The sequence below is a fragment of the Oryzias melastigma genome, linkage group LG13 (assembly GCF_002922805.2).
Source record: "Oryzias melastigma strain HK-1 linkage group LG13, ASM292280v2, whole genome shotgun sequence".
NCBI lineage: Eukaryota > Metazoa > Chordata > Actinopteri > Beloniformes > Adrianichthyidae > Oryzias > Oryzias melastigma.
The window spans coordinates 27,904,439-27,918,357 of NC_050524.1; the positions used below are offsets into that span (position 1 = coordinate 27,904,439).

General features: G+C 41.8%; 3 protein-coding genes across 4 annotated transcripts in view; 2 read left to right on the top strand and 1 right to left on the bottom strand.

The window, feature by feature from the left end:
* serpini1 (serpin peptidase inhibitor, clade I (neuroserpin), member 1) overlaps nt 1-3,633 on the top strand; it is a 22,734-nt gene extending 19,101 nt beyond the window's left edge. For both annotated transcript variants that reach the window (XM_024276621.2, XM_036214763.1), the window contains 3 exons: nt 929-1,015; nt 1,107-1,196; nt 1,279-3,633. In XM_024276621.2, the coding sequence (XP_024132389.1) occupies nt 929-1,015; nt 1,107-1,196; nt 1,279-1,355 (254 nt within the window). In that variant the 3' untranslated portion in view covers nt 1,356-3,633. The remainder of the gene's footprint in view (nt 1-928; nt 1,016-1,106; nt 1,197-1,278) is intronic.
* An 89-nt stretch (nt 3,634-3,722) lies between these two features.
* LOC112149135 (probable serine/threonine-protein kinase samkC) lies at nt 3,723-6,910 on the bottom strand. Its single transcript, XM_024276624.2, has 4 exons — nt 6,775-6,910; nt 5,218-5,364; nt 5,094-5,141; nt 3,723-4,916 (listed from the first exon to the last, which is right to left on the bottom strand). The coding sequence occupies exons 2-4, from the start codon at nt 5,348-5,350 to the stop codon at nt 4,441-4,443; spliced, it is 657 nt and encodes a 218-aa protein (XP_024132392.1). The 5' UTR covers nt 5,351-5,364; nt 6,775-6,910; the 3' UTR covers nt 3,723-4,440.
* Nucleotides 6,228-11,952, top strand: LOC112149136. The gene is made up of 7 exons (XM_024276625.2): nt 6,228-6,498; nt 6,801-6,924; nt 8,236-8,329; nt 8,415-8,548; nt 8,620-8,762; nt 10,147-10,344; nt 10,434-11,952. Exons 1-7 carry the CDS (start codon nt 6,488-6,490, stop codon nt 10,549-10,551), a joined length of 822 nt encoding a protein of 273 aa, XP_024132393.1. The 5' UTR covers nt 6,228-6,487; the 3' UTR covers nt 10,552-11,952.
* Nucleotides 11,953-13,919: the final 1,967 nt, after the last annotated feature.

A 13,919-nucleotide genomic window follows, 5' to 3' on the forward strand; every position in this document is an offset into this window, starting at 1 on the left:
GAGGAAACAGGAAGTGCTTTGACTTTAGCATTTTGGAAGCGGACGCTTAAGACAAATGGACTTTCACTAAAACTAATGAATGCAGCAACTTCTTTTGGTTCTGATAGAACCTCATGAGTCTTAACAGTTCTTAATTGGAACTGAATTTCAGTACCTAAACCTGTCTTGATGGTCTGTCTTACCGTGAACACATGGACACCAGGGGTTTTAGAGATACTTTTGTAATCCTTTCCAGCTTTATGTAACTCAACGATTCTAGATCGTAGATCTTCTGAGAGCTCTTTTGTGTGAGGCAGGGTTTGTGTCAATGTTGTTGAAACTCAAAACTGTTGTGTTTTTATAAGGCAGGACAACTTAAACCAGAGGTGGGCAAACTAGGGCCCCCAATATGCGGTCCACCCAACCATGTAATCTGGCCCGCCAAACTATGTATCCCATATATGATGCACTACAGACTTTTATATGTTGTGTTGTGACATTTGTTGTTTTTCTGACGTTCTTGTGTGTTGGACAGACATTTTTTCCAATAATTCCAACACCACATGAACGCACCATTCTTCTAAATTTGCATTTGTCCCTCATGGATATAAACCCGTTGGTCCAATTGGGATAAAATGAGAATAAAAGCCACAGCTTTGACTATCCAAAAGTCCAAAAAGAACTCCAAAACCCTCTGATTAAAAAATATTTTTCACACATATTTTCATACATTTTTTCGACCTTGTACTGTGAATGTTTACACATTTTGCTCAATAAAATGTGTTTTTATCAAGCAGACTATGTTTATCAGGTGATGTGACTTAGATCAAGATCAAAACATTTTTATGACAAATTAATGCAGAATCCCAAATGGTCTACATACTATTTCTTGGAACTGTCATTTGTTTAAATAAAGTATTGTTTCATAAAGTGATGTACTTTTTCCCAGACGGTAAGGACCTGTACATCGGGAAGGCCGTGCAGAAAGCTTACCTGGAGGTGACTGAGGAGGGGGCAGAGGGAGCTGTCGGCTCAGGTGCTTTATTTTTGCTAAACCCTAACAAAAAGTTACTTTTTCTCATCTCGTAAGAACTTATCAGGATTTTCTTTTGCTTTTCCTCTGATAGGAATGATTGCCCTGACCAGGACTTTGGTGCTGTACCCACAAGTCATGGCCGATCACCCGTTCTTCTTTGTCATCAGAAACAGAAGAACAGGTGAGCCGGCTTTAGGTCGTAGAAACACAGATTTTTCGGTGCCTCTTCACACCTGTTTTCAATGTCTAAACTTGTCTTTCAGGCTCGGTCCTCTTCATGGGCAGAGTGATGACCCCGGAGGTCGTGGAGCCCTATGACAGTTACTTTGACTCCATTTAACCCGACGACGAGGCCGCTCCCTGTCAGCCAATCGGATCCTTGCATCACAAAAGCTACCTATTCTCTACCACCATCTCCAACTGTGTTTTATACTCTTTACAAGATGATATAACCAAATATTATACGATGAATTCAATATAAACATCTATATTATTACGGTATATTGCCAAAGGTGTTCAGTTTCGTTGATTCAGGTGTTACAGTCACTTTACAGGTGCACAAAATCATGCAAATGTCCACCATGATGATGATCTACGGTCAGTTGTAATCCTTCAAGATCTCCCACCGTACCTGCACGTTTTGCTGCTGATTACCTGGATCAGGTTCAATCAATCCTAATAAGTCTTCAACCTGAGGCTCCAAAGATCGCTGCGACTCTTTCAGCTCTCCACTGTGGTTATTAAAAAATAAAAGGATTGTCATTTAAAAAATAAATGTTACTTATTTATTACAAGATTTAATTTTAGTCGGTTAGTGGAGGTGCTTCTATAACAGGAAATACACAGTGTAAGGTTTTGGCATTGCACTGAAAAAAGTGAAACATTTTCAAAAATACCATAATTTTTTACATTTAAGTTGATGGTTTATTTAACTTAAAAATTAAATTTGATAAAAAGTAATATTTTGAAGTGTAACAAATTGCAGAGCTTTTGTTAATTAACACAATGTTTCACTTTTTACAGTGCACTAACTCAAGGGGCTTTGTGTAGACAACCAGCAAATGCACAGATTTCTAATAAAACTTTGCTCAAATGGTTGATCTTCTGTGAGAAGACTGGAAACTGCTGAAAGCTCATATTTAAAGACACACCAATGTAAACCTAAAAGAGAAAATGACATTTTTGACTTGTACAAGGTTTTCATTTAGGAACATTTGGGATGATCATTTGTTGTACAGAGATGCTTGATTTTAAAATGTATCAATATGGCCCCTTTTCAGACAAAAACTATTTCTTTTTAATAAAAAAGATTGTTTTTCTTTATATTTTTGATTTTAGTCATGACCAAAAAGAGAGAGAGTTCATTCATATTTAGCAAAAAAGTGATATAAATACTACAGAGACTCTAAAGGGACATCAAAGTAAAAATAAAAATTGAAGTAAAAAATAAATTCTGATAACTAGCTGGTGCGAACCTGATACTAACTAGAAAAAAATGTTCTTTTCTAAAATTTAAAGTAAAAAAATGTTTGTTTTTTTACTTAAACTTTTAGAAAATACATTATTTTACTTGATTTATTTCTTTTATTTTTTTTTAACTGGCAAGTAAGACTTTCTGGCTGTTTCCAAATGACTTTTCAGTGTTGAAGGTTGCAGACTGCTGGCATAAGGAGACTTCTGAGTCAGATAATCAGCAGAGAGCAGTGGTAAAAGCAGGGTGGTAGATTTGGAGGACTAAGATTGGGCATTCCTTGTCTAGAGGGTCCAGTCTTCTACTTCTGTATCCACCAATCTGACAGATGAGTCTTGATATTTAGCGTATACATTTAGTGCTAAAAATGCTTCCCACAGGCGACAGTTCCTCCCTGGACAAAGCAAAGTCCGTAAAGACGAGGAGCTAGAATGCGATCCAGACCTTCATCAGTCAATCCTGCACCATAAGAGGTCAGAAAAGTTCCTGTGCGTAAAGTGAAGGACCACTTTTGGCAATATAGTGTTTGTTTGTGTATAAGTTTCAGTTTTTTATACTGTAAGCTTTAAATTCTTGGATACAGAAGCCCACAGAGGAAGTTGTAAATATTCTCTAGTAAAGAATGCTTTGAATTAGCAAAATCCGCGCACTGCACCCTTTACGTTCAGCAGCTTTAATGTTGCAAAAAAAAAGAAAAACTCTTTTCTTTTAAACGAGTTACTGTTTCTCCTGCAAACCTAGTTTCTTTCTTCCGTCTGGTGCAGTTTACGGTCGCACTCTTCTACTGTACATGCTCAGTATTTATTGCCGAATAAACGCAAATCTTTCCTCTCTGGAATAAATCTTAGTAAGACATCTCATGGAGACACTATTGAGACATTTTTACACGCGATTAGGATCTATTCACTGCTGATGAATTGTTATGCCTTATCTTATTTGGCTGGTTAATTAAGCTCCATCTGGGATTTTTACAGGTGAGCGGATGGGGATGATGTAACTAGGGCAGGTTACCATAGCGATGGACTGGAGCACTAAAAAAGATCTGCAGCACTGTTGTGAATGTACATACGAGGAGACGCAGTAACACCAGCTGTATGGATTCTTTCAGCATAAAAGCCTTTCCATTAAAATAAATATATATTCTGTGTTTGTCGAGAATCTCTTTGCTTTTAAGACACTGCAGCTTTGTGGGAATTTTTAAGGTTCATGCTCGCCTTTTTGGTTTTCAGTTATAGCTCTTTTTCTTTTTTTTTTTCTTGTTTTGATAGTGTCCCGCCAAAGATACTCGGAGCAAATCCAGGCTCGTTTCCATATGCACTCACATTCAAACACGCTCACACAACCAGAATCTCTTCCCAGGTTCACAGCAGGACAGCCTGCCAGTATTTTCAAACTGTATTTCCTTTTGACTCAATAAGTGTAAAAAAAACAGTAATAAAGTGTTAATTGGATTAATGATATTTCTGCAAATACGTGTCAGATGGTGCAGATTGCTTCAAATTACACACTTGACATAATAAATCAACTGAGAAAACAACAGATGGAGACATTTCATTGTTTTTATTTATATTGATTACATGTTTTTATTTCTTTTCTCTGACATTTTAAACTGTTAAAAAATATTGGATGATGTTTGGGTGCTTTTATTTTGAAAATGCAGCATCCTAATTTCTCCTCCTACTCCTTACTTAATATAGAAGTTATAGAAAAGCAGCTGGGATGCTCCTGCTGGGAAAACACTTGTTTCTAGCAATACTGCTGCAGAAAAACCTTATGTTTTCCTTTTTTTTTCCAAAGACATTTTTTATTTCTAAATGACTAAAAATACCAAAGTAAATCACATCTTACAGCTAATAATAAAAAAATGTTTTGCTGACCTAAACCAAACACTTCAGATATGTCGAATGGGAAGCTTTTAAATATCAGTTGAGTTGACCGCGATACATTTTGGAATTCATTTCTCACATTTCATCTCTTCATCCAGCTCTGCGGCTGCTGGATTCTGCGGCTTCACCTCCAGGGTTGGTGGCTCTTCGTTGGGCTGCTGGGTGGTCTGAGGCGTGGGGCTCCGGGTCTGAGGCGTGGGGCTCCGGGGCTGAAGCTGAGGCTGAGGCGGCTTCTGCAGGGGTTGCTTGGGTGGAAAGCTCTGGTTGAGCTGCTGCTGCTTTTGCTGCAGCTCCCACCGCCGCTCCTTCAGCCGCCACAGCAGCTCCTGAAGCACCATGGTTTTACTGGTGGCTTTCCCCCTGATGGAGGTCCCCGCTGAAGGCTTCGGCTGAGCCGGTTGAAAGGTTATTGTGAGGGACAGCTTAATCGTCTTTTGACTCTCGCTGGCTGAAGGGGAGATTCCTAATGAACTGTTGGAAACGGATGGATTCTCCTGAGCCGTCGGAGCTGAAGGAGTCTGGTTCTCCCCAGCCTCCTGGAAATCTGTAAGTAAAATGTTTGTAGTAATATGTAGATGCATAAAACACAATAGTTGTCAGAACGGAAAGAACCTTATCAAATTAAGGCTGACTCAAATTGATAAAGTCTGAGTTAAAAAATAAAATAAGAAGTTAATGTTAAAATTGTTATGAAGGTTAAAAAAAATCAAATATTTCTTACCATCAAAGAAGTTATCTGTTTGATTGCGGTGAACATCGGCTTGAGCTTCTTTAAAAAAAAAACATGCTTTGTTAAAAGCATATGTTTCAGAAACGTTAGCTTTTCATTTACAAGTTTTACTCGCCTTTTTTCATTGCAGCCATGAACAGGGACATGGTTAGAAGCACGGAGGGTGTCTGGACTCGTTGGACGCCAGCAAGAAATGGTAGGTCTTGTTGGTTAAATGCAACAGATTGTCTCTTGGATGGGGTGAGCATCCGGTTTCTACCATCTGCAGAGGTCATGAGGTCACACAGCTCATAGTATATGTGCCGCACCCTTGTATGAACAAAGAAAAGACCCGCTCCAAAGTTTTTTTTACTCTTTCTGTCACGTCTTAAAGCTCCCCTAATCTCTTAAAACCGTAGTCAAAATTGGCCCTTCTTCTTAAAGCATCATCTAATTTCTCCGATGTGTGAGGGTGTGTTGGAGGAGAGCGTTGGGGTGTGTGTGTGTGTGTGTGTGCGTCTGGTTGACTCTGAACATATGGTAGGGTAAATGTATGTTTTTCTACCCCCTCAGAAGCAACTGGATCCTCTGCCCCATCCCCCAGATGCACAGAGAGATGAAATTTAGATGAAAAGGGACTGCCATATTCTTCTTTTGGGTTATATATATGCAGAAAAAGAAGAATAACTCTTATCATAAAAGAAGAAAAAACTGTTAGGATTTGGATAATCCAGCAAAATACCTCACATGAAACAATTTACACCTTATGTCTTTATACGCTTAGATGTTTCAGCCTTTAAAAAGTTTTCTTTAAGCTCTTTGGTATGTTTCAAATGAAGAAATAAAAGTGTGACTGATGATTTTTTAAAGGCAAAAAAAAGAATAGAATAGAATGTAAGTGTCTTGATCTCACACAGGGAAATTACTTTATAAAAGATTTTTTATGAAAGTTAAAAAAAAGAATTTAACAAGGAGAAAAGGTTTTTTTTTAACTTTTTTTTCTTTTACTTTGATGTCTTTTTAAGGGCTCTTAAAAATCACTTTAATTTTACAAAAATATTTTTTGTAGACTTCAGGCTATTTTATGTTTTATTTTTGTAAACTTTATATAATGTTGAAAGTCTCGTGCAGGAAACTAGTAAAGCCGCAACATTACACCTGGACGGCGTTGCTAGGCAACCAGCGTCTCTCAGACGGCCCGTGTCATGCGGCTCCGTCTGCTGCGGCTCTGCAGCCTCTCCAGCGGCGGAGTCGGTACCGCGGCACTCTGCTGACGGACGGGTCGCTCGGTTCAGTCGAGGCCGATCGCCGGACTTGATGGGTCACAGTTGCGGGACTACAGAGCTACAGCGTTCCGTTCACGATGTGTTGATGACCGGGAGACTCGGTCACGAGGCTTTGAGGACATGTCAGAAAGGTGAGTTGTTTCCCATTGTCCTCATTACTTTGCACAATAGCGCTCGCGGGGTCCAAATTCTCCATTTCTAGTGACTTTTATCGACTTTAGCTGCTGCTCAGGTGTCGGCTGTTGCCACGGCAACGGGCCCTAATCTGCTACGTCAGACCCAGTTCGCTGTAACTCGAACCGGCCAGTCGGTGGTCAGGGTGTCAGCACGCGGGCAGACAGGGCTTAGGTTTCGAAACCAGCAGGTCCAGGCAGGGGGGCGTGGCCCGGCGCGCGCTCACAGCTCACCTGGCTCCTCCTCTTTTCTCCATCAGCTCCTCGGGTGTGAACAGCGGCAGTTTCCCCAAATCTCACTCCTCCCAGGATTCGGAGCTCGGAGTGACCGCCACACCCCTCTCCGTGGACCACAGTCCGGACTCGGGACTGGTATCTACACCTGTGAGTGGCTCACACGCATGCGCACACCAGCTCATGGGCCAGGATCATTGACTGTATAAGAGAACTGGACTGAGCCAACCCTTTCCTCTTCTGTTCCAAATAAGAAGTACCCACTGGCTCCAAGAGGCTAAAATCCCTTCGATTTCTTTAAATAGTTATTATATTTGGCAGAATAATCATCATCTCTCTGTGACATTTTCAACATTCTATTGCTAATCCACACGTTTTTTTTTTTTCATTATATTGTTTCTTATTCGCAAGTTATTCAAGTTATAAACTGACCAATCAGATGCTCCTACCCCAAACATTTGAAATGTTTGACAGATTCTCCTGAGCCTGCTTTCAAGTGGTGGAGGTGTGGCTTTCCAACAATATCACTCCTAATTGGTGACAGTAGTTGCCACAGAAACGATTTGGACCAATCACTGCTTACAGCCATCTCCAAACAGTGTCATGTCGTGGAATAATACAGACTGAATTGGCTTATTTTTGGTTGGAGCCGGAAGTAAGGTCATTTTTATGGGTGACATCACACCAGCTCAGTCCAGTTCTCTTGTACAGCCAACGGTCATTGACATTGTTCAATAGGGTTCTCTTCTTTTTCTGGTTTCATCTTTCAATTCTACCATTTCTGTCACAGATGCTGAATTATATTTAAAAATACAACACAAACCTAAAGTTTTTCCCTTTATGCAACAAATGTTTGGAACTTCTGAAAGTCCTTACATTTGTCACACGTGTCAGAACTTGGGCTTTGAATTTATTTTGAAACTCACATAAGTGATTAAAGCAGAAACTTTTTTTTTTTTTTTACATTTTGAAATTTCCTTCATAACAGAACCAACATTTGTCACACGCATGTTGGAACCTGGACTTGTGTTTTACTTTGAAATTACACTAAAAATAAAACCAAACAAACATATTTTTACATTTGTCACATAAATTCATGAACTTGGCTTTATATTTTATTTTAAAATTTAGCTAAAATATTAATAACAAGAATCCAACTTTTTTGTTATGTTATTACTTTTTTTAAAGAGATTTAGCTTAAGAAAATAACCTTCTGCATTTGTCACATGAATGTAGAAACTTTCGTTTCAAAATAAAACAAACACCTACGTCCTATTTGCCAAATAAATTTAATTTAAGAACTTGTTAATGCTATATTTAGTTCAAAATAAAACAAAAAACTAATTTCTACAAAACATTATATGAATATAAGAACTTCAGTTTATATATATATGTCTTACCTGTGTCATTGCTGTGTCATTTCATCCTCTGAATGAACAAACCTTTCCCTCTTCCTCTTAGCTTCCATCGAGTCGCTTCAGGTTTGTGTCGTGGCATCGACTGGAGCAGTGTGATGTCACAGGTGACCAGCTGGCCTGTCCTCGTGTCAGAGAAGGTGAAAAAAAACAAATTTCTACACGCTTCACTTGATGTACTAATTGCAGGATTTTTAAAAGTTCTGATGTTGACTACATGACTAGGGCCGATCGAAGAGGAGCTACATCTAGTAGAAGATGTTGATGTCTTACTGGAGAGAGGGAGGAGCAGGAGGAGGAGGAAGGAAGAAGGACAGAGGTGGGAGGAGAGGCTGCAGGAGAACTGGGAGAACTGCCTCGTAAGTCAACAGTGTGGTTGGAATGGGCAGAAAAGGAGAATGGGTTGCCGACGTTTCTGGCTCTTTCCCAGGAGTTAAACTTGTCCTACCAAGACTTGGGAGACCCCTACCAGTTGGAAAACTTCGTACGGATCCTCCGGCGGTTGATCCGTGTGGAAAAACTACAACTGATCGACAATTCTCTCATCAACTTGAGTTCTGTGCGTCTGCCAAGGTAGAAACCACCCAAAAGAGGCAGGAGCGTGCTCCTTTAACCTCCTTTAATTAATATGATACATATAACAACATCCGACTCATGAGTTCACAACACAAATACTGTCACAAGTAGTTCTCGCGAGATTTTGTTCTTGTTTTGGTCGGGTGTAGAGCTCCTCAAAGAACCTTAGTGCGTTGTGCTGCCTTGCCAACTAACGGTCAGGAGTTTCATTGAAAAAAAAAAGTACGTCGCTAACTACATGTTTGCTTATAATTAATTAATTAAATATGGCCTTGGCAGCATTTTAAATCAATACAAGTATCAGCAAATGAAGTATCACAATATGAATGGGTATTTTCTTATGGTCCATTCAGACCGAACGCGGCAGAGGCGTCAAGTTTGAATGTTAAGTCAGTGTAAAGATGTGGTGCATCACGATTTGGGCGTCAGGCGCGTCAACCAATCAGGGACTCAGCTTTGGGCATGTGACGTTTTCAGTGACTTGATCAAAGCGTAGAAATAAACATTCAAAATGGCCGCTTTGATGCAAAGATTTTTGTCATGACCTTTCATGCGTTTAATCAACCCATGGCGGCCGCCTGGTGGATAGCTTAGCGAGCTAGTGAGCTCTGCTCCCCAGGCTGATCACGATCACTACTGTCCTGGTGCCCAGCAGATCTGGTGATGTCTACACCCCAGGCTGCAGGTTACTGGGCAGCAGAGCCTGCTCTGCTTGCCCGCCAGCGGTTAGCTGCCCAGCAGCCCGAAGAGCCGCCGCTATTGCCGTTGTAGCGCACAGGGCCGCTCTAGCTTCATGGGCTTGTGATGTTTTACTTATTTTCATCAAGACAATAATAAAAAGATCCCCAATTTTACTTTTATTTCCCCCCTCTATGGTTAGAGCTCAACCTGGACCACAAACAGACGGACATAACGTTTAAAACGGCCCTCAGGTGCAGCTCCCGGTGCAAGAGTGAAGCACACAGAACCTAGAGAGATTCGGAAAGATCTGGTGAAGACAACCACAGTGATGTGCTTGCTGACGCCTCTGTAGAGCTCTCCAAAACATTTAAACCCAAGCTACTCGCTCAATATCATCCATGTTTTCCATGATGAATGAATTCCAAAACAACTCCGGCGGTTGCTCCGTGGAAGGTGCATCAAGGCGCTGAGCAGTAATTTGAATTTGATGCGCCTGCTGCGTTTGGTGTAAATGCACATTAACACCCCAAGTTTCTAGCATGTTTTTGTGGAATAACCACATAGACAATAAAGACAAACACTTTTACAATAGATCATAAGATGATCGGAGTAGTTCTTCAATAAAGTTTAGATCTAACACTGCTTATTTTGTTGGTTTAAAAATCCAAAAAAGTGCATTGAACAGATTTTTCTGTTGCAGGTGCAGAATGCTAAACCTGCACCGTAACCACCTGGTGTATCTACATCAGCTGCCAAAGCTCCCAGCGGTGGAGCACCTTTGTCTGTCGGAGAACGCTATCGCCTCCCTGGGGGGACTGGGGTCTCTGGGGAGCAGCCCGCTTCGCTCACTCAACCTGACCCGCAACCCAGTGGCCTTCACGCAGGACTACCGCGTACGGTGAGGGCATGCAAGTCGCAGAGGCGTTTCACCAGCGTTACCGTTGGTTGACGTCATCTTCACTCCTTTTTGTTTTTCTCTGTGTGCAGTGTTTTCTCCTGTTTGCCAAATCTGGAGGTCTTGGACGGGATCCCGAAGCTGCCAGCTGACGCACTGCCTTTCAGAATAAAAGCCCCTGAAACCACGAGGATCTGCAACATTTTATGACACTACCAAAGTTGGATGCTTTGAGACTCGACACCAAGTTCTGCTCAGAGGACAGTAATATTTTTCCCTGGTGCAGAGGTAGAGCGGTCGACATCTGATTAGAATATCGCAGGTTTGACTCCCATCTTGCCTGCCCATGTATTGACGTGTCTTTGTGCAAGACACCAAACCCAGTTTGCTCCTGGTGGTTATAGGTTGGTGTCACCAGTGTGTGAATGGGATTGTAAAGCGCTTTGGTCCTAAAAGGAAGATAGAAAAGCGCTATATAAGTAAATGCCATTTAAGGCCACACCCAGCCAGCAAGGCCAAGTGGCCCCCAAATGGTTTAAAAGTGGGCAGAGAATGTGGGCCCCAAATGGGTCTGTTCATAGTTTCTGTGGCGGCCCCACATTTAGTAAGCACTCAGTTTAAGTAGGCACTCAGTGGGTAGGCTCGCTATGCTAACCAGCCTCCCAATGGACAGCGGAGCTCCCTAGCTCGCAACAGCGGACCTCGCTAGCTCAATACAGCGAAGCTTGCTAGCTCAATACAGGGGAGGTTGCTAGCTTGCTACAGATGAGCTCGCTAGCATGGTACAGCGGAACTTGATACAGGGGAGGTTGATAGCTTGATACAACAGAGTTTACTAGCTCTCTACACAAGAACTTACTAGCATTCTACAGCAGAGCTCGCTAGCTCGATACAGCGAAGCTTGCTTGGTTGCTACAGAGGAACTTGCTAGCTCGCTATAGATGAGCTCGCTAGCATGCTACAGTGGAGCTTGCTACAGCAGAGCTCGCTAGCTCGATACAGCAGAGCTTGCTACAGAGGAGCTTGCTAGCTCGCTACAGATGAGCACGCTAGCTTGCTACAGTGGGGCTCGCTACAAGGGAGGTTTCTAGCTCGCTACAGAGGAGCTCACTAGCATGCTACAGCAGAGCTTGCTACAGAGGAGCTTGCTAGCTCAATACAGGAATGCTTGCTAGCTTGCTACAGAGGGGTTCGCTACAGAGGAGCTTGCTAGCTCAATACAGGAATGCTTGCTAGCTCGCTACAGTGGAGCTCGTTACAGATGAGGTCGCTGGCACATAATGCTGTCCACCGCGCGGCTGGCTAGACTAGCGAGCCATACCCACTGAGTGTCCACTTAAGCGAATGTGAGCAAACTCAGGTGGGGCCACTAGAAAAACTGTTGACAAACTCGTTCAGGGTTCCACATTTTCGGCCCACTTTTAAACCATATGGGGTCCACCTGTCCTTGCTGACTGGCCAGGGACTTGAATAAAAAACTATTTTCTAAAGAGTCTATTTTAAAAAAGTTACCAAACTCTAATTTTGTCACACTTCCTATTTTTATGGATCAGATTTTTTTTGTAAAAAAATACTGAAAGTATTTTTATAATAAACAAAATTGTTCAACAAGTTTTCCTTGTCCCTGCACTCAGCTTGTGACTGCAGAAATTTGACCCTCATTCAGCGCCTGAGATGAATCTCCCGACATCTCACAGGTGGGAGGTAACGCACCTTGACCTGCTGCAGTCATGAGAGGTTCACGCATGAGTCTTTCATCCACGATGAGAAGAGGATTGCTCAACCGCAGAGGAGATTTTTTGTTTTCTACTAGCAGCTTCACACACATCTGCATCTGTTATGTATGAGAAAAGTAACAGGACGTCCGCTTTTAACTCATCAAATATTTACCGTCCACACTCTGTTGTGTCCTCCCAGTGACTGGGTAACGACCCAGTGAGCTTCACGCAGAGTCAGAGTCATCCTTGATTTCCAAGCAATCACACGTTAAAATCCAGGATGCGTGTGCACACACACTGTGTGAAAGTAAACACACTTCACTTGATTCATCCAAAGCTTCACTCTGCGTGAGCTAGATTCATATTTGGAGGGGTTATGCAACCTGCTTCCTTGCTGATTTATTCATACGCTGCAGCACCGTACTCTTCTTTAATAATGGTTTCACTTTCCGCATGCACCTGCAGCAAAAACACACACGGTCACTTGACACTTTAAAAGTGAGCATACATGTAAGTGTTGGCACACATGTAAATACAGTGTAGCACGCGTGCACGGCGCTCCTTTTTCCTCCCAATATTGCAGAGAAATAGCCCATTTAAGCAGCGATGAGCATGCACAGCCTGTCTGTCCGATGCTTCTTTGGGGACCGAGGTTCCTGTCTCTGGTTGATAAATGAGCGAAGCTGCAGAGACGGGATAATGAGCTCAGCGGTTCTTTGTGCTGCCAGCAGGATCCGGGTCAAACGGGGCGCACGGTTGTGGTATGTGGCGTTTATGTGCGGTTCTGTGGCGTGCAAACACAAACACGAGGCTCTGTAAACAAGCTTTACTTCGATCTGGTGGCGGTGCTAAATGGAAAGGTTGATAACCGTCTAGACATTTTTATCAAGATAGATTTTGACTCTTGGCCAGTAAAAGAGTTAATTGATCAGCTCCTGGGGTAATTCATCCGTGAAACGACCGGTGGGGGGTTTAAGGATGTCAGGGGTAAAGGGGAGCCATCATCTCAGCAATTGCTCATCTGTGAAAACACGAGTGTTTGGCCTGCTGTTATCACAGTGATGACACACTGGTTAGTGTCACATTCCTTCTGGGACCGGAGAGTCTGCAAATCTCATAAGAGCTCAAGGGCAGAACAGTTTGGAGAATGGGGTATAAATACAGAGATGACAAAAGCTCTTTATTAGACATTTCTCTTGAATAAACGGACACCAAAAATAAACAATATAAAATGAGTCCTTCCATGTTTGTTTGAAGTGGGTCGCATAAATGATTTTTATAATACCCCATGACTTGTGTGAGAGTAGGGAAAAAATAAATCAAACTTAGGGTTATCACTGCTGCTTTTATAATCAACAAATGACAATAACAAATATTAGTCCTATTAACCCTTTAACACCAGAGCTCTAGTGTTTTTGTTCTGTGATTCACTGTAACTTTACAACCGTTAAGAGGATCAACGTAATTCTGGCAGATTCTGAAGTAGAAAAGCAGCTGAGACTTCGAAGCAAAGATCTAGAATATGGTCATTAAAGTAAAGTTATAGGAGCAAAGCAAAGATCAAGAAATGGATGGTTCTAAGAGAACAGTTTAGGAATGTGATGGTCTTCAATGGCAAATTCTAGAATGTGATGGTCGTCAGAGCAAAAATCTAGAATGCGATGGTCTTTAAAGCAAAGATCTAGAATGTGATGATCTATAAAGCAAATGTCTAGAATGTGATGGTCTTTAAAGCAAAGATCTAGAATGTGATGGTCTATAAAGCAAAGATCTAGAATGTGATGGTCGTCAGAGCAAAAATCTAGAATGCGATTGTCTTTAAAGCAAAGATCTAGAATGTGATGATCTATAAAGCAAATA

Bases quoted from the DNA above. Each gene is read 5' to 3' on its own strand.
- LOC112149135 (XM_024276624.2), bottom strand. From the start codon at position 5,350: ATGCTCACCCCATCCAAGAGACAATCTGTTGCATTTAACCAACAAGAC. The intron at 5,142-5,217 runs GCGAGTAAAACT...TTTTTTTTAAAG, and splicing joins CATGGCTGCAATGAAAAAAG to AAGCTCAAGCCGATGTTCAC. The intron at 4,917-5,093 runs GTAAGAAATATT...TTTTACTTACAG, and splicing joins AACAGATAACTTCTTTGATG to ATTTCCAGGAGGCTGGGGAG.
- LOC112149136 (XM_024276625.2), top strand. The intron at 6,925-8,235 runs GTGAGTGGCTCA...TCTTCCTCTTAG, and splicing joins CGGGACTGGTATCTACACCT to CTTCCATCGAGTCGCTTCAG. The intron at 8,330-8,414 runs GTGAAAAAAAAC...CTACATGACTAG, and splicing joins CTGTCCTCGTGTCAGAGAAG to GGCCGATCGAAGAGGAGCTA.